This window comes from Panthera uncia, chromosome X (assembly GCF_023721935.1).
Source record: "Panthera uncia isolate 11264 chromosome X, Puncia_PCG_1.0, whole genome shotgun sequence".
In the NCBI taxonomy this organism is placed as follows: domain Eukaryota; kingdom Metazoa; phylum Chordata; class Mammalia; order Carnivora; family Felidae; genus Panthera; species Panthera uncia.
In genome coordinates this window covers 26,585,139-26,604,801 of record NC_064817.1, presented here as the reverse complement: position 1 = coordinate 26,604,801, position 19,663 = coordinate 26,585,139, and the positions used below count along the sequence as shown (strand labels likewise).

At 37.2% G+C, this 19,663-nt stretch overlaps 1 protein-coding gene across 1 annotated transcript in view; it reads left to right on the top strand.

Moving 5' to 3' along the window:
• DMD (dystrophin) overlaps window positions 1–19,663 on the top strand; it is a 1,998,908-nt gene that overhangs the window by 877,077 nt on the left and 1,102,168 nt on the right. The window contains exon 43 of the mRNA XM_049644567.1: window positions 2,151–2,323. Within this exon, the coding sequence (XP_049500524.1) occupies window positions 2,151–2,323 (173 nt within the window). The remainder of the gene's footprint in view (window positions 1–2,150; window positions 2,324–19,663) is intronic.

The window sequence follows — 19,663 nt, the reverse complement described above, 5'->3', positions numbered from 1 at the left end:
GATCCTTGTACATGGAAGAACTCAATAAATGTTTGCTCAATTGACTTGTCTATAACAATTCAGATGAGTCAAATAACCAATCGCATACTTAGTAAGACTAGCTAAATATATAATTTTTGAGAATTTTTTTTGAAAATCAGTATTTTAAAGGTGTATATTACATAATGAACTTGTGGTTGGTGACTTTTTTCTCTCAAATGTAATGTAGATAAAAATTTTGTAGTTAACTTATAGGATATGTTTGTTTATTCATTTAGTCAACAAAATACGTTGAATACCTACCATATGCTAGGCATTGGTTTAAGTTCCAGAATCCCAGTAGAGAGCAAGACAGATAACATTCCCTGCACTCATTGGGTCTAGTCTCGTGGTGTAGAAAGACCAGTAGATATATAATTTAATGTGAATCATAAATAGCATGTAGAAAAATGAAGAATACAGGGAATACACGGTAATTAGGGCTGCTATGTAAAATAGAGTGGTAAAGAAGTCTCTTCGTAGCTGAGAAAGAAGGAGGGAACTAGTCATATCAATGTCCTAGAATGAAAGGGTATTTTTGGCAGAGAGAACAGCAAGTACCTTGAACACCAAGAAACCTTGAAGCAAGAAAATGCTTGGCATACTTGAACACAAAAAGGTTAATGAGGCTGAAATGTCCTAGACTCAACAGAGACTAAGAAAAGATAAGATTAGAAGGTAGACAACATACAACCGAGTAATTTAGAACTTTGTAGGCCATGGTAAAGATGATGGGTTTGATGAGGATGCGTTAGACGATTTTGAACAGAGGAGAAATGCGATCTGCTTTATGTTGTGAAAAAATCTTTTCGGCTCTTGTGTGGAGAATTGACTAGGTGAGAAGCAAGACTGGAAGCAGGAAGTTCATTAGGTAGCCATTGCAATAATCCAGATAAGATACAATCATAGATTAGCTCAAAGCTATAACAAGGGAGACTAAAAAAAAAAAAAAAAGGTCAAGGATACCTCTAAGGTTGTCAACCTGAATAACAATTAACTGATATGTCATTTACTGAAATGGGGAAAACCATTAAAAGAGAAGGATAAAGGGGTGCGGTTCACAATTTGGCTGGGGTTACATTAAGTTTGAGATGTTCATGGGACATCCACATGCCAAGAAAGCAGTTGGATTTGTGGCTCTCTTTTCCAAGTTGAGGTCAGGGCTGGAAATAAAAGTTTTGGAGTCATCATTGTATAGAAGGTATTTGCAGTCACGTGAGCAAATAGGAGTATAGATAGAGAAGGAAATACATGTCACAACGAAGCTAGAGCACTCCAGTATTAAGAGGTCAGTCAGAGAAAGATTCAGTAAAGGAGACTGAGAAGCAGTGGACAAGAAGGTAGAAGAAAAACCATCAGAGTTCAGGTTACAGAAGCCAAATGAAGATAGAGTTTTAAGATGAAGGGAGTGATTCAATTGTATTGAGATGAGAACTGTGAATTACCTACTCAATCTGAGCCTGTTGAAATCACTGGGCTTCAGGTAGGATGATTTTAAAAAGTCAATAAGTAAGAACTGCAAGACTGATCAACAGTATCCAAATGATGGAAAGAGACCAAGTGCCTGTAGACTGATGAATGGATACAGAAGATGTGGTATATATGCAATGGGCTATTACTCAGCCATAGAAAAAAGAAATGAAATCTTGCCATTTGCAACAATGTGGATGGAACTAGAGCGTATTATGTTAAGCGAAATAAGTCAGTCAGAGAAACACAAATACCGTATGATTTCACTCTTATGTGGAATTTAAGAAACAAAACAGATGAACATAGGAGAAGGGGAAAAAAGAGGGAGGCAAACCATAAGAGACTCTTAGCTGTAGAGAACAAACAGACTTGCTGGAGGGAAGGTGGGTGGGGGGACGGGCTAGATGGGTGATGGGCATTAAGGAGGACTCTTGTTGGGATGAGCACTGGGTGTTATAGGTAGGTGATGAATCACTAAATTCTACTCTGGAAACTAATACTGCACTATATGTTAACTGTCTACAATTTATATAAAAACTTGAGGCACTAAAAATAAAGAATCGCAAGACTGTTATTTCTGGGGTTTATAAATTTCTTTTTTTTTCTCTTTACATAGACAGCTGATTCATTTCTGAAAGTGTTTCAAATTTTCTATATTGCAGAACATAAAAGACAGCCTGCAACAAATCTCAGGTCGGATTGACATCATTCACAATAAGAAGACAGCAGCCTTGCACAGTGCCACTCCTGCAGAAAGGGCAAAGCTGCAGGAAGCTCTCTCACGGCTCGATTTCCAATGGGAAAGAGTGAACAAAATGTACAAGGACCGACAAGGGTAGGTAACGCTTTTATTTTCCTGAATTATAAACTTATTTTCAGGGAACTCTGGAGTTCTTTCCAGTGTTTTCCATGGAAAGGTAGGGAGGAAGAGAAGGGAGAAGTATTACTATCATTGGAAAAAGGTAAGTGGAGCGAGAACAAATACTGATGAACAGACTAATGAGCTTCATTCTAGCACTTATTCTCTACTGGGGTTAACCTTATGTCGGAGCACTATTTCCTTTGAAAATTTCACGCAATGTTAAAAATAGGTTTTGTTGGTTAATTGAAGTGGTTTAAAAAAACGTGCACTCAAAAATGTGTATCTTTGGTCAAATCTGTGTCCTAGATAGTTACAACATATTGATATTTATATTTATATGTTTGAAATGTAAGCTATCAGCGAAAAGTTGATTCTCATTTATTGCTTCTATTTTGAAGGTGGTCCTAACATGTTGAAGTCCCCCTAATCTTTTTGCTATGATGAATTTGTGAAGTTGATTTAAAATGTTTTCAGTGTTTACCTTAATTAACATATCTAGCTTTTGACCAAATTTTCAAAAATTCATATGCATTCTTTAGCCTCACACCACAAGAAGGTAATATATTGCGTTCTTTTCAAATTTTAGGTTAAAAGTTATGGAGTCCTAATGATTTAAATTTAAAACAGTTTTAAAGATTTGTAGTCTCAGTACAGTCTTCTTTATTCTAAGAGAAAATAGAACCATGTTTAATAATTATCTCGAACCTCCCTAATGACTCTCTTACCTATCCATTTTGAAATATCCTTACTTCTATTTTAGTTCTTCTTTTACTACAGTGGGTTTCTAAACTGGTACTTATAGCAGAAATCTCACTTATTTCTAATAATCATTCCCATTTTATCCCCAGTCATTTTTCATCCAGAATTGTTTTTCTGACGTGTAAGAGCTTCAGTACTGGAATCTCATTCTCCTTACTATAAAGTACAGACACTTAATTGGACATTTAAGGCCTTCACATGACCCTTGTTTTTTTGTTCAGCCTTCTTATCCATCCCTGCCTGTCCTACAACATCTCCAAATTCTGTTCCAGCAGTATGAAATTGATTTGAAGATTCCCAAATATTTTGTGTCCCCTCTGGCCTTTGTCTCCTACAGGTCTCACCTATGAGTTGATTATAAAATCTAGGAACTTAAATATTCTTTAAACATTTAGTGTAATATCAAATCAACATTCCACTTACGGATTTTGCAAATATTGCCAGACTTGGTGGCTGCCCCCGCAGAGTACCTGCTCTGAAGTGACCTACTCCTAGAACTTACAACATAGCAATCAGTTTGTTTACTTTTCTGCCTACTACACAGGCTCTTTATTTTTTTTTATTTTTTTTAACATTTATTCATTTTTGAGAGTTAGAGAGCGACAGAGAGAAAGCAGGGATGGGGCAGAGAGAGAGGGAGAAGCAGAATCCGCAGCAGGCTCCAGGCTCCGAGCTGTCAGCACAGGGACCAATGAGGGGCTCGATCGAACCCACAAACCATGAGATGGTGACATGAGCCGAAGTTGTTGGAGGCTTAACCAACTGAGCCACCCAAGTGCCCCACCTTTTTTTTTTTTCTTTTCGTACAAGCTCCTTTAAAGACAAGAGCCATATTTTATTTTGTGCAATATTCTCAGGGCTAATATGGTACATTTGACTCTTGAGCAATTCAGGTTTGACCTGAAAGGGTCCACTTGTTGTTTTTTTGTATAGGTAATTTTTTGATAAATACAATATAGGAATATGAATGTACTTTCTCTTCCTTATGATTTTTTAAATAATATCTTCTTTTCTGTAGTCTTATTTTGTTATAAGAATGCAGTGTATAATACATAAATAAAATACATGTTAATAGATTGTGCTTGTTATCAGTAAGGCTTTCTGACGACATTAGGCTGTTAGTGGTTAAGTTTTGGGGGAGTCAAAAGTTGTATGTGGATTTTTGATTGCCCAGGGCATCAGCACCCCTAAGACCCACACCATTCAGTGGTCAACTATACTGAGTTTAAAGTGGATGTGTAGTGTGTCTGGATTCAAGCTTCCTCCCAGAAATCTGACACTATTTCTCCCTGGATCATCTAATAGTTTATCTCAAAATACTGGAAAACATTTGATCCCAGGGAATCCGAAGCCAGTCTTGGTAAAACAAAAGAAACTCAATGACCCTGCGTATACACTTGCAAAAGGCAAACTTAGCATGCCACCACAGTGCACCTTTTCTCCTTATCCCACTGTGAGTCATTATGAGCCTCTGCCAGCTACTGCAGTGAGTTCAATGCCATCCCTCTTTTTAGGGGTGTTCATTCGCCTCTTGGGGTGTTCCTGTCTCTGTTCTTTTCTCTCTGTTTTCTCCTAGCCATCCAGATCAGAACACCACCCCCTACGAACCGTGGAAGGTTCTGGAGTAGCCAGTGCCTACTGTGATTTGTAGGCACCGACCACTCTTGCACTAAGGCAGAGGTGAAACGTTTTGCTCTTTGAAGCTTCTCTCCCATATTATATATGTCATATTTGGCCATTGAGCTAGGTATTCCCTTCCCACAAGCTCATACAAAGGTTTCCCTTTCACTTTACCGCCAACCATAATGGAGTTTCAAAGAAGCAGAAGCACTAATGCCAATCCACTAAGTGGGTAAACTGAAATCTCACCTGAAACCTAGGGTCTTTCCTATGTCTGGCAAAGGATAGAGTACCTCTAACCCTATTAGACTCATTCTTTTCTTATACCCAGTGGCTGGAATTAGTATCCTAATTTCTAACTTGCCATTTCTAGGAATTGGTCAGGAGCTCTTCACTTTCTTTTGACTTCTAGTCTAGTCTCAGGTAAAACTGTTTTAAGTCATTGCTTATGAGCACAGGCTCTAGAATCCAACCTGTTTTGGATTCCAGCCCTTGCTGCTGGCTAGCCATGGGCCCTTGAGCTAGTTCCTTTACTTGGTTTGATTTACAATTCTTCTCTATATAAAATGGGATAAATATATTTTCTAAGCCACAGAGTTCTTATGAGGATTAAGTGACACATTGCATGGAGAGTGCTTAGTGGGTTGCTTATACATGATAATGACTCAATTAAGCTTGACAATTTTGATGATAAAAATGATGGCATTTTGGCTTTGGTAGTCTTTATGCCTTCTAATTCATTCTTATAGTTTTCCCATTTTCCTGAGCACCACATAGAGATTACTAAATTTAGTCCCTGCTTGAAGAACTCTCCATTCCTGGAGAGAAATTGGACAAACAGGCAGTAAAATATAGGTTAATAAATATGAGCTATGCCAGATGACTAGAATAGCATCCCTGGGGAGTGGAATAGGGACATCTTACTCAGAATCTGGAATAAAGCAAGATGTATGGGCCATTCAAGGTTCTGAGTCACAACTAACAGAAAGTGACTTTTGGTTACCTTAGAATTATCTAATTTATTGGAAGCATATCAGGTAGCTCATGGAATCGATGGAAGGACCTGAAATCTAGGTTTAAAACTCACAAGGTAGACCAGGAGAGGCTTCCAGAAACACATCTAGCATCAAGTTACTAGATGAATGTGAATTCTAAACTGCTGGCATAGCCATGGTCCACTGGTGCACCAGAGGTACCATTGCCAATGGATATTGCTTGTGGCTATCCCTGCCAAAAAGTATCTAAATTATTACTTCTTTTCATGTCATTAACTTTAGAATTAAGGTTTCTTACAGAATCATCTGATACAGCAGAGGATGGATTTTTTTTCTCTAAAGGGCCAATTAGCAAATATCTTAGTCTTTGCAGGCCCTATAATCTCTTTTACAACTACACAAGTCTGCTGTTGGGTGCAAGGAATCACAGATGATACATAACTTAATAGGCATGGCTTGTTCCAATAAAACTTTATTTGCAAAGATAAGTGGCTGAGGGGTGCTGGGGGGCTTGGTCCCTTAAGCATCTGACTTTGGCTCAAGTCATGATCTCACCTTTTCCTGAGTTTGAGCCCTGTGTCAGGCCCTGTGCACAGAGCCTGCTTGGGATTCTCTCTCTCTCTCTCTCTCTCTCTCTCTCTCTCTCTCTGTCCCTCTCTCCGCTCACACTCTCTCTGTCTCTCTCAAAATAAATAAATAATTTAAAAACATTAAAATGAAAACAAAGGTAGTTGCTTGACCAGATTTTCCTGGTAGGCTTTAAATTGCTAACTCCTGTTGTAAAGCAAGCTTAGGTCATATAAGTAGGCTCTAACTGCCACGGGTAAGGGAAAATAAATAGCTGGAGTTTGGATTCCATTGTAGTGTTAGGTCATGTCTCCCACCAAGGCTCATACAAAGGTAGATTATTGAATCTTTGGAGAGATCAAAAGCTATACTTTCATAAATAAACACATTTCCCGTACAGCATTCATGTTGGGTCTCAACAAAAATGTCCTGAATCTTTTAATAAGCTAACCCTTGAGCCAGTAAGAAGGGCTATATTGGTATATTGTATGATAGTGTATTAGTCAACTATTACCCTAATATAGTGGTATCAAGCACCTCAAAACCCAGTGACTTAAAACAAGCATTTATTCTCATGGCCATGTATGTTTAAGTTGCCCGTGGTTTGGCTGAACTAGGCTGGGCCCAGCTGGGCAGCTGTTTCAAGCCGTGGGTTAGCTGAGGTAGGCTCCCGGATATGTGTCGGTTTAAGGTCAGCTACCTTTTTCTGGACCCAAAATGAAGGGTGGCATGCTTTTCTCCTGACAGATCGCCAGAGCATGGACCAAATTTAACCTCCCTTGTAGGCTTATGCTGATGTTGTGGAGCACTTGTGGCCTATGTTGTCATTAAGTCCAGTCACATTCCTTTGGCCAAAGCGAGCCTGACATCAATAGAGTGGCAAAATTGTCTCTTCCTACAGTGGAAGGGGAAGAGGAGTGAACATTTGCTAGACAATAATCCGAACTATTGTTGATAGTTAATAATTAATAATAAATTTTTACAGCTAGAAACGCCCTTAGTGATTCTGTCCTGCTTCATTGTTTTACCGGGAGACTAAATTACAAAGATGTTAAATGGCTTGCCCAAACACATATTAAATAGCACATCTGCATATTTCCATTTCACCAGAATGTTTAGCTCTAATAGATTTGCGTAGTTTACACTCACAATAAGTTACAAATATGGGAAAATGCATTAGACTCTTTGCATTCCTTAGGCAAAGGTTTTGAGACCATCATTAATCACCAAATTCATGAATGCTATAATGGCAGAACTCAACTTTATTAAATGTCCTAAAGTAAAACAGACATTATTTTTTAGGTGACGGCAAGTAGAGAATTAAAAGCCAGAGTGATTTGTGACTGCTCACTCATTATCTAAGAGACCTGCTTTCATACCTTCTCTTCTGGCAAATAGAATTTCATCATGTGTCTCAGTAAAGTTTCACATCTCCAAAATACTGAAAGTGACTTTTTTTTCCTGTGGAAACACGAATACTAAACACAATAAATATTTACCTCATGAATCTCATGTATCTGTATACCTATCCATGTATATGGAGATATATATATATCTTTGAAAACGATATATATATATATATATATAATAAGCATTTAACTTTATGGGAAATTAATATTGCTGCTAAATTCTGTTTTCATCTAATTCTTGGTGGATACTCACTACTTATGAAATATATCTACAGGAAACATGTGAAAAGAAAGAAATAATTAACCAAAGATCCACCTTGTATTAGAGAAATACATTCCTTTCTTTCTCTGAACAAATACTTAAGGAGTGCCAGGTACTCTGTTGTCTTTACTTTCTTTCTGATACCATTAATGAACTTGCCCCATTTTCAGGAAATTACTCCCCAAACCTAAGAGGATAGCACAGTTCAAATGAGATAATAAAAACGAAAGCAGTTTCTAGACTACAAATTGCTGTACAGCCATAAGATGGCATTATTGTGTAGCAACACAGTTCTCATCTGACATCAAGTAAGTGGCTTTTTAAAATCGGTATTTCTCCATGGAATCCCATTTAGTCAGATACTTTGGGATGGCTCACCCATACATGTAAGTAGTTAAATTCAAGGTGATTCTGAGCTTTAGATCTGATGTAAAGAGGACATGAGAGTAAAGTAGTGATTCTTATAATACTGAATTTATAGAGCAAAAAAAAGTGTAAAAAATTGGGGACAGCAGAGTGAGGACATTTGAAAAATCAAATTCTATTATCAGTGATATTTCATAAAGTAAGTAATGAAAAATAATGCTGCAGAAAAGAATCCAGAGGCAAAAAAATCCATACCGTGTGAGTCCATTTTTGTAAAACTCAAAAATGGGCATTTGGAGGTTAAAGGTCAACTACGGTGTCCTTTGTTGAAGAGTAGTAATTAACAAGGGCAGGAGCAGATTTTGGAGTCCTGAGTGATGGTTCATCTCTTTATCTGGATATTGTTTGTATTGATATGTTTTTATTAAGAAAGTTCATGAAACGATGAATTTGTGATTTGTACACTTTTCTGCATGTATGCTATACTTGAATGAATTTTACACTTAAAATTTTAAAATAATCAATAAATACTTTTTTAAGTACAGGAAAGACCTAATCTCAATTTTTTTTTAAATGTGTAGCTTACAGAAATGCATATTACATGGTTATACTTTTGGCATTTCACCGTGGACCCCTGAACACTTTATAATTGACCAGTATCTCCTCTCAGATAATTATGTGGGCACAACTGTTCTAGAGAAAGTTTTTCCAAATTTACCACCATCATGCTGGGATCACAGTGCCACATGTCAACAGGATGCCGGGGGATGGACAGCAGGAAGCTGCTTCCCCAGGGATTTCTCCTTTGTTTAGCTCCTTTATGGCCAAGACCACAGTGTTGAAGCACTCACAGACTCTTGCTGCCATTTGTACTGCATGAAGGAAAGTGAGACAATGAAAGAAATGAAAGGGGAGAAAAATAGGAATAGAAACGAAAGAAATCTGATTTGAAGAGAAAGTGCCTTAATCATCTCTGTATTCAGACTAGGGAATGAGCATGTAATTCTGCAAGCCCACTCCTTTTTTTTTAACATTTATTTATTTTTGAGAGAGAGAAAGAGGGAGAGAGCATGAGTAGGGGAGGCGCAGAGAGCGAGGGGGAAACACAGAATCCGAAGCAGGCTCCAAGCTCTGAGCTGTCAGCACAGATCCCCACGCAAGGCTTGAACCCGTGAACTGCAAGATCATGACCTGAGCCGAAGTCGGACCGACTGAGCTACCCGGGCACCTCAAGCCCACTCCTAACACAACTTTCTCAAAAGCTTTTGCTCTCTCACTTGTAATTTTCCCACCAAGACATTCAGTAAATAGTTTTCTCTCATGTCAAGGTGAGGTAAATAACCCCTCCACCACTTACAGACGGAAAGAATAATATACTAATCCTCATGTCATCACCATACAATTTTATCCTCTAAAGTGGAAGCTAGAGGGACAGATGCATAATCTGGGAGCTTTTCCAGAATTGTTTGTTCCTAAATGAGACATTCAGCTCTAGCAGCATTAGCAGCCTCTTCTATTTGTCACAGTGCCATATGTAGTTGGGAAGATACATGATAAGCACACACAGAATCCTGACAACTTAGGAAAGATTAACATTGCACTCTTAGAATTGGTCTCCACCAAATGTGAAGATTTTCATGCAAGATGGAATCTTCATATCCGTCCTGTCTGCCTCCCCCACCCAGGTATATGTATATGTGCCAGTGCATTATTTGACTCTTAGTTTTTGAACTTGGGCGAATTCAGGGGAGATTAAAAAAAAAAAAAAAAAAACAGTTCTGAACATGGGAGAGTCTTTTTATATCTCATTCCAGAATCAATGTTGTACCAACCAGGGAAAGGATTCTCATGCATTCATTCATGGGACTGATATAGAAGATGTGTTAAATTGAAGAAATGAAACTTTCTTTTTGTATCCCACTTTCTTTTTTCACTGTTGAGACTGTGACTTATGGGGAACGTTTCTGTTTTGGTTCTCCAAATCAAGATCTTTTTAAAAAAAATCCTTATTTATTAAGTCATTGATTTGATAGAATTCATTTTTAAAAGTTGGTTACCTATATAAAAAATATTACATCATTTATGTCCACAGATGTATCAGGAAATATACACACATGGGCACATTCACCAATTTACCTAAACATTTGAGAAATATCTTAAAATAGTTTGAAGTTTATTGTTAACCTTCAAGTTTTCCCCAGTTAAGTGTCCTATTCATTATCTGTTCACCTACATTTGTGTGCATTAATTGTTCTGATTTATTTTATTGGTTCCTGGGCATCAGAAATCACATCAGTTTTGCTTGCTTCTATGATGCCCAGTACAGCACATGTGGTCAATAAATACTCTTTGATGATAATGATGGTGATGATGATGACGATGATGATGATGATGATGATGAAAGCTATAATCTGACAGTACGGACATTTCATACACGCCAAACATGAATTATCAAAACTTTCAGAAAGGCAGATTTCTTACTAACCTGCCATCTTCTGTGACCGCCCTTCACCACACTTCACCTCTACACTATCTGCTCTGCCCTATCTGCTTTCTCTTGCGTATTTCCGTTTTGGGTCTCCCCCGTCCTGCACATTACCTTCTATTTTATGCTCCTCTGTTCAAGTGCTCATATTTCTGCCCAGGCTCTTTATAGTCTAGACTAATCCCTACCTAGTATGAACATCTTTCGCTGGCCAGTTGTTGCACTTTGCACACCACTGAGAGGGCAATTGTGAGCCAAACAGAGGAGTTTTTGTTTCCACCCAGCAGCCCAAAATGAAGCATATGATTTGACTGCTGATTCCAATTACATGTAGGTTTTACCACCAGAGGGAAAGCTTTAAACCACAAAAGACTAATCCCATATAGTTGGTGTTAGGAGGTATTTAATGTTAATGTATTGACTACCTAACAATCTCATTAAAACAAACCAATTATCGACACACAATGTGCTTCTCTCATAATTGTTATTTTTTAAATTCTGTTTAAAACATGAATCGTTCCGTACGGTGTACCATTTGAATTGGATACCTAAACTAGCCCTATATTTTTATTTCCTTTTGTTGAAGTTTTATTTAAATTCCGGTTAACATATAGTGTATTATTTCCTTGTTTACTTTTAATTTCTTCTGAATTCTTCATTGTTGAGAATAGCTGGTGAAGGAATTGAATGGAGGGGGTCTGTTGTATTTATTTAATGAAAGGGCTTTTTGAAATGCATTAAATAAAAGTTTGTTTCTACCTAACAGCTTATCTTCAGTATGTTCCTCTTGCTATTTCAAAGCATTCAAGAGTTGCAGAGTGATTTGCTTTTTATGATAGCCATTTCATACAGGATCATTTGCCTTATATCTTCAGCATTTTCAGATTCTTATAAATCTTTACAGTTCACATAGAGGTTAGTTTAAAACTTGCTTCAAATAAGAAATTGACTAGATATAAAATTCATATAATCTTAGAGTTAACCATAGATCAATATCCTGAATCTTTTTCTCGAAGTAATTGAACATTTTTGTTTCCCAGGATAGCTGTATACACACATTTCCATTCTTCACCATAGATGATTCAATTTCTTCAGGGCACAGGGGCTATAGTTTGCTTGTTTGTTATCTAAATAAACCTGTATTTTCATTATTGTCAAAGGGAAAAGGCTCTAATACAGAAACCAATCTTATGCCTGTAGGACTAGCCTCATTTGGGAAATAATGCCACTATTTAACTTTACTCACTGTATGTTTCTTGGTTTTGTCATATCGAAAATTTCCCTTCTCTAAATATACACTTTCCCCTCTAAATGGAATAGACAAGTTTTGGAAGAAAGCGAAACTGTGCTAAATGTAATCTTTCCAGAAATTCTCTTTATCAGTTAGAGTTTGTTTTGGTTTCACTACAATGGAAGCATATTTCTCTCTCCTTAAAAATGGAGGAGTATGCAGTCAAGGCAGGTACAATAGCTCTGCTCATTCCTGCTTTCTGCCCAGCTATCCTTATATGGTGGGCAATCATTCACATGTCGCAAGATGGAACTCCCACCACATCTGCATTCAAAGAGGCAAGAAGGGAGGAGGGGAAAAGTGTCAAAGTGTGCATATTAAATGTCTTTTAGTGAAATTTCCTGGGACTGCATTGTTTTACACATACTCCATGGGCTAGAAGTCAGTCACGTGACTACACCTAAGCTGCAGGGGTGGGTGGGAAATGTTATATTTATTCTTGAATGCTGTGTGCTCTGTCACAAAGTGTACTTTTATGGAAAAACAGGAGAATGGATATTGGAAGAGAACTAACAATCTTCAGTGTATTCTTAGAAAAAGTGTATTTTGTCTTGTATTTTAAGCAGTCCTAAGAAATACATAAAAAAGGTAGCTAAGACTAGAGTTAATCTCCTTCCTCTCCCCTTTCGTCCTTTTATGAACTCTGATTCAGGTAACATCACTCCGGCTTCCTGAATTCTGCTAATATAAAAGTAGAAGTTTTTCATCATTGCCCAACACCAGCCTGTTCCGGCCCTCCATGTTCTCAAAACATTTTCTTATTAATCAATTTTTGTCTCACACTTTCCCCTCTTCCCATCAAAACCAATGCTTAGCCAAGAAGAGGGATGGTAACTTAATTGCCAGAGTGCTCCTGGGTTATATATTCCCTACTTATGTTGACTAAATTTGGGTCATTGGTAAATTACAGCAGGTTAGATCACTAGCACCGAGAATAACCATTAAAAGATAACCATTAAAAGGATGTAAGACCAAAGCAGAAATTAAGACAGTGAACTGAAATTTCAGGACATTACCTTTTCTGGACGTGGGAGCTGGGCCTTGCATAAGATTAAAGATCTTTTTACAGACGAGGAGCTTGAGATGTAGAGGGCACAAATAATTGCCTCAAGCGTACATAGGAAGAATATGGCAGAACGTGTATTTTGACTCAGGTTATGAACTCTTGTCTTCTGCGCTCCTTCTCTTTTATGCCTTTCACAGAGGATTTCTTGTGCTCAACAATTGTGTTCCCTCTTCCAGATGTCATTATTCAGTAGCAGCAACAGGGATAGATATAGAAATGTATAAAAATTCTTGTGTCTGAAACCACAGTGTCTTAAAGCAGTGTTTAATATTTGGAAGGCAGTATCTTCATGTTCAGTATCTCTAGAGAAATAGATTGTGATTCTATAAGTTGCTTGGCAAAGTCAAGTGATAAAGGATCTTCTCAAGTGCTTGAGGAACACTGCCTTTTTTTTTTTTTTTTTTTTTTTTTTTTTTTTGCAGCCAAAGCCCTACACTTCATTCATGACCATGTGCAAATATTACCATTTGGAATACTTTGCTGGTCTCAGTTATTCCAGTTTCTGTGTTCCTAGAACTCTGTTTAAGTAGCTCTCTTATAGGTGTTTATCATGAATGTAAAAATCTTACATCACTGTGTGCAACTCTGTACCATCCAACAGAGTTTTTGTTTCTATACAGTAAAAACTCTGCCATACACCTCCTATCACGCCTAAGCCAAACACATTATACTTCTATGATAGCTGCTCAATACATAGTCATTTTTTGTAAGTGAGGAGTCCTTAAATGTAAATGATAAACTGCTCACTCAAAAGTTACAATATTTTAGAATGAATAAGGTTCTTGTTTCTTTGGTTAAGAAGAATTTCATTCCCATTATAGTTTATTCAATAAAATATTTCTGTAGGGTAAATTTCCTCATATTTGCTTTCAGTTCTCCATAATAATACTGTATTAGGACTTTGAAGGGTGGATAGCAATATATGAATAATATGAGATCTTGATGTGTTCTTTATGGTATTTGAGAGAAATAAACAGTCTCTCATAAAGAAAAATATGCCCATTAGTCACTAAAGTCAATGTATCCTCCTGATAGAAGTCAGCAAACTTTTTGTGAGCTGTCTTACTTGTTTTTAAGTTCTGCTCTTCTGCGGGTGGGGAGGGGGGACAGAATTTGTTGCCATTAAAAAATTCTGACACATTAAAAATCTGTTTGCTCTGTGAGAAATGCAAATTTTTGCCTATAAGGCGATTTTCACAAGAATTATTTTCTTATTAGTTTTAGTTTATCCATGGACTGTCTCAAAGTCCTCTTGAAAAAAACCTCAGTTTCCTCAAGGGAAAACTGCCCATTACAAGCTAAAACAATGGTTTTTGAGAGATTTCTGCTTGAAACAACACATTTTAAAATATTCTATGTGGTTTCCTAAAATGGATAGATACTTAGAAAAATAAATAACAGTTTATATGGACATTTTCAAAATTCTCAATATTTGAATAATTTGTATATTTGAGTAAATGTAAGCTGTATTTTTTTTCAAAAAAGATGAATTTTATGTACCTTCTCCTGAATTTCTTGCTTGTTTTATTGCTTTTTTTTCATTTCTGTCATGTGTGCTTCTCTAATATTCAAAGATAACAGTAGAAACTAAAGATTGTCATTCCATGCCCTTTGTTTTAAGGTAATCCTGAGATAATCAGAGATATAATTCTATAATCTTTATGACTACCTTCCATAAAGTAGTAGCTTCGTGATTAGGACATACATACCAACTCTTGTATTTGCCCCATCTCCTTTTTCCCCACCTTACAATAATTTAGAAGGAACCCAGGGTAGCTGTCCACTGGGGCCTTGCCAAAGTTTGCAAGTATTGGTCAGTTGCTGTGACAATAATTCTGTCTAACAAACACACCCAGAATTAACAATAAATCATTATTTTCATGCTTACAGGGCTGCTTTGAGTCAACCCTACTTCAGCCTGTGGGATTGTAGGTTGAATGAGTAGATCCGATCCACTCGTTTCATTCTGGGGCCCAGGCTGGAAGGGCAGAAGATACTTGGGGCATATTCTTCCAGGGCAGAGTTCAGAACTGTCAAAATGGCAAGCAGAACCATATGATTCTCTAAAGACCTTGACTTAGAACTGACACACTGTCTCTTCTCTGCACATCCAATGGTCCGATCAAGTCCCATGGCAAGCCCAAAATCTAGAAGTAGGGGAATATACATGGCTCACCATGAAGCCATGCCAAGAGTGAGGATACATAATACTACTACAGAATAGAATTGGGAATAACAATTTAAAATACTATACTACCTTTGTAGAATATAACTTTCTGGGGAAACCCAACCGACAGCCTACAATCAACTTGTTGATTCCAGTTGAACATGTATCCTGAATCCATTTTTTCACAGGTTTTATCTCTAATCCAGGGTGTTGGAGGTCTTTCTATTTTACAAAAACAAAACCAAACCAAAACAACAACGATAAAAAACACCTCCTGTAATATTATGATGTAGAAATTTAAAGACCCTTTAAAAATAGAATACTGAAACAAACTTGGAGTCACAGTTTTATTTACCAACTTGAGAGTCTCCTTGTGCTTCGGCACACTTGGTAGTTGGATTTCCAAATAGCATCATGACTTTCCATACCCAGCTGTCTGCTGCTTGAAACTACCATAAGCTGACTATCACGGCTCAGAGTATAGCCTTGAAGAAGGCCATCTGGTTTATGTCTCTTGGCAAAATTTGTTTAAAAACAAGCAGCTGCATGACAAAGTAAGAAGGAGTCTCTGTCTAGCTGTGGTAAATAAGGAGGTTTGCAATGCACATAATAAAGTATTTTGTAATGCAAGTCGACATTTCGACAAGGGAAGCATGCTTTTCTCACAAATAAAAGAAAAAGCCACAGAATTCAACTGCAAGGAAGGGACTCTATCAAATTTATATTTGATATAAAATATATTTGATGTTTATACGGGTTAATATTGTGTGAAAAATAAGCCTATTTGGGATTAGATACACCTTCCTGTTAATAACTAGTTTTTGTATACTTACATAGAATCCGATGCTTGGAAATTATTCTTTAATTAAATTAGAATTCAAATTTCCTAAAGACCTATCCTTTGAACCCTAACATTAGTTGGTATTTAATGATTTATTGAATATTCTCTCTTCCCTTCTGCTCTGCCTCTGTGTATCCCATTACACTCACTCTGTCTCAAAAAGCGTACAGGCTACATATTTTTTTGAAAGCATGAATTGATTTTCCAGTTCATTTTTTTTACCCGTTAGTCTGTCTATGGGGTCAGAGTGGTTAAGGATTGGTTTTGGTGTTAATAAAACTTTTGAGGTTAAGAGTGATGGTTTGGTGGTGCAGCCACTCTGGAAAACAGTGTGGAGGTTCCTCCAAAAATTAAAAATAGATCTACCCTATGACCCAGCAATAGCACTGCTAGGAATTTGCCCCCCAAGGGATACAGGAGTGCTGAGATATAGGGGCACATGTACCCCAATGTTTATAACACTACTTTCAACAATAGCCAAACTATGGAAAGAGGCTAGATGTCCATCGACTGACACATGGATAAAGAAGTTGTGGTTTATATATACAATGGAATACTACTTGGCAATGAGAAAGAATGAAATCTGACCATTTGTAGCAACGTGGATGGAACTGGAGGGTATTATGCTAAGTGAAATAAGTCAGGCAGAGAAAGGCAGGTACCATATGTTTTCATCCATGTGTGGATCCTGAGAAACTTAACAGAAGACCATGGGGGAGGTCATGGGGGGAAAAAGTTATAGACAGGGAGGGAGGCAAACCATAAGAGACTCTTACATACCGATAACAAACTGAGGGTTGACGTGGGGTTGGGGAGAGGGGAAAGTGGGTAATGGGCATTGAGGAGGGCACCTGTTGGGATGAGCACTGGGTGTTGTACGGAAACCAATTTGACAATAAATTTCATATTAAAAAATAATTTAAAAAAAAGAATAATAGTAGCAAACATCTATTTAAATATAATCATTCAAGTTCTAAAAAAAAAGAGTGCCGGTTTGGGTTGCTCCAAGGGGAGAGAAAGTAGCCTATATTGAGTATGAGCAAGCCAGCCACTGCTGTGGGGGACTGGAGCTTATTTACATGGAGAAAGGTCGGGAAGGCATAAAACAGGTGGATCTCAATCACTTCTGGCAAAGGGCATGAGAACTGTGATGTTTATGCCTGGCTCTTCTTAGTCGTTTTTAAGGTCTGCTCACTGTGTCCTGCATTCGTATGTAGTGTGTTCTCTGCTTCAAAAAGCCCTCAGACTAACACATAGAGTTATGAGCTAGATTATACATTGGCCAGGTGACACTGGTGCGTCGAGAGAGCGGGTGAGGCTCCATCAGGATCTGCTACACTGTGGGGGGCAGCGGGGGGACATTATTCCACTAAATAAGGCTCACTGCCCTTACTTACCTGGCTGTTCACTCTTCTGCTTATTTGTGCTGCTTTTCTGATTCCTGCAGTTCTCTGAATGGTGCCTTATCCTAAGCTTTTGCATTCTGCTCCTTGTGTCTGTACTTGTCATGCTTCCCCATTTGCTTGTTTGTTTACCATTTTGCTGATGTTTACCTTTGTCATGTCTATGTACTTAACTGCGGTTAGGTCTTTGAATCATTGAGTTTTGCATTAAAATTTTCCTAAGGACCTAGACACAGTTTGGCTTTTCTTTAAGTGGGACTCATATACTAGTTAGAGACACAATTAGAACTAGAAATTAAATGTCAGACATAGTCCTGCTTAAGTCAAATTTCGTGAATAGCATAAAACCCTTGAGTTTGTGGTTTTCTATCACCAATAAAGAATTATTTGGGAGATTCCACAAAAGAATTAATCTAGTAAAATTGGATTTGCATGCCCAGTTTATTCCAAGTCTTCTGGAAGTTATCTAACAGTGTTGTTTCTAGCCTCAAAGGAAAAGTTAAAATCATGCCTACTTTTTTATGGTTGCAGAATTCTTGAAGGCTTCTCTTACTTGTTTGGATAAGCAGACCACATTCATGGTGTTGGTTCGACGTTCTTTACTCGTTCTCACATTTTCAAAGTTAAAGTCCTGGAAGATGAAAAACACAATTCTTTGGGTGTCTCTAGAGAAGCCAAGAAGAAATTGGCTCTTGCTAGAGCTGAATGAAGACAAATTTTACTCATTAGTTAATTTTACCTCATGATCAGAATTCTTTGCCGCATGAAAATCATTTGGGTTATGAGTGGTAACCTGAAGAATAATGAGAATGATTAGAGATCTAGAAGACTTGACTGGATGACAGAAAAAGAAAGAGCAAAACTTGAAATACAGAAAGAAGAGAGTTTCAGGGAGACATGAACAAGGCTTGAAGTATTGTAAGGCTGAAGAAAACAGAAACTAAGTGTAGTTAAGTGTAAATCCTTCCTTTATGGGGAAGAAAGAGGACTGCAAATTTTGTGTAAATTGTTTTGTTTTGTTTCCTTAATAGGGAAATACCGGTGGAAAATCTGGGGAATTAGGAAAGCTAGACCTTTATAACTATTGTTTCAGAGGTCACAAAGGAAATTACATTGTAGATTGAGTTTAAAAGCATTGGAATTACTTCCAGTCCCATTTTTTCAGGATTCTGTGCATAGCAATAAAATAGATCACAGCATACCTCAAGGGGAGCTTTTCAGTTTTCACTAGTCTCAACATGACTACTTCATGGACCCTTTGATTTTGGTGACTGAAATCATTCATGAAAGGTACAATTATTGTATTATAATAATTTAATAATTATTTTTATACAACCATTTATTGGCAGGACGGGGCTTTGTGTCTTCTTGAAGTCATAGCACGAATCAAGGCCCTAAGAAATATATCTTATATGAAGGCTACCCTTATCACTCTTATCAATGGCCATAAAATCAGATTCCTTATCTATGCAATGCTTCATTATTTCTGCCTTTGTATCAAAGCATCATAGTCTTAAGAGATGTCTTTTATCAGTAACATTTTCCAAAAACTGTTTTATAGGGAATAACTGTGAATATTAGAAAATACAATAAACATGAAATGTTTTTCATGAAACAGCTCTCTAAATGATTTTCATGATAACATTTCTTCCCATGATGTCTAAATCTTTGTATCAAAGACTGCAAATGGACAGAACTTAAAACACTTATCTCACAAATGTTCTCCTATTATTGAGATAATGGAATTTGGAGGCAAAAAGGCAAAAGAAAAGGCATTTTGGCTTTAGTAAGTAAACTCAGAAAGTAAAATGTACTGATTTTACTTCCTTTTTTACATACATGGATTGTTTTCTACATTAAAGAAATCTATAGACTGGATTTTCATTCACTTTTACACTGCTGAAAGCAGTGGTCTCTTAGCCTGGATGAGGATAGTTTGGAAGAGAGCTTCATTTACTTTTTTTCCTTTAATGTCAAATATATGACATAATTTTTGAAATGAATACCTAAGGGATAGAGGAGGGTGGATAAAAGGGCAAGGGAGAACAATTTTGGTTAACGTGACTTGTTTTTCTGTGTCTA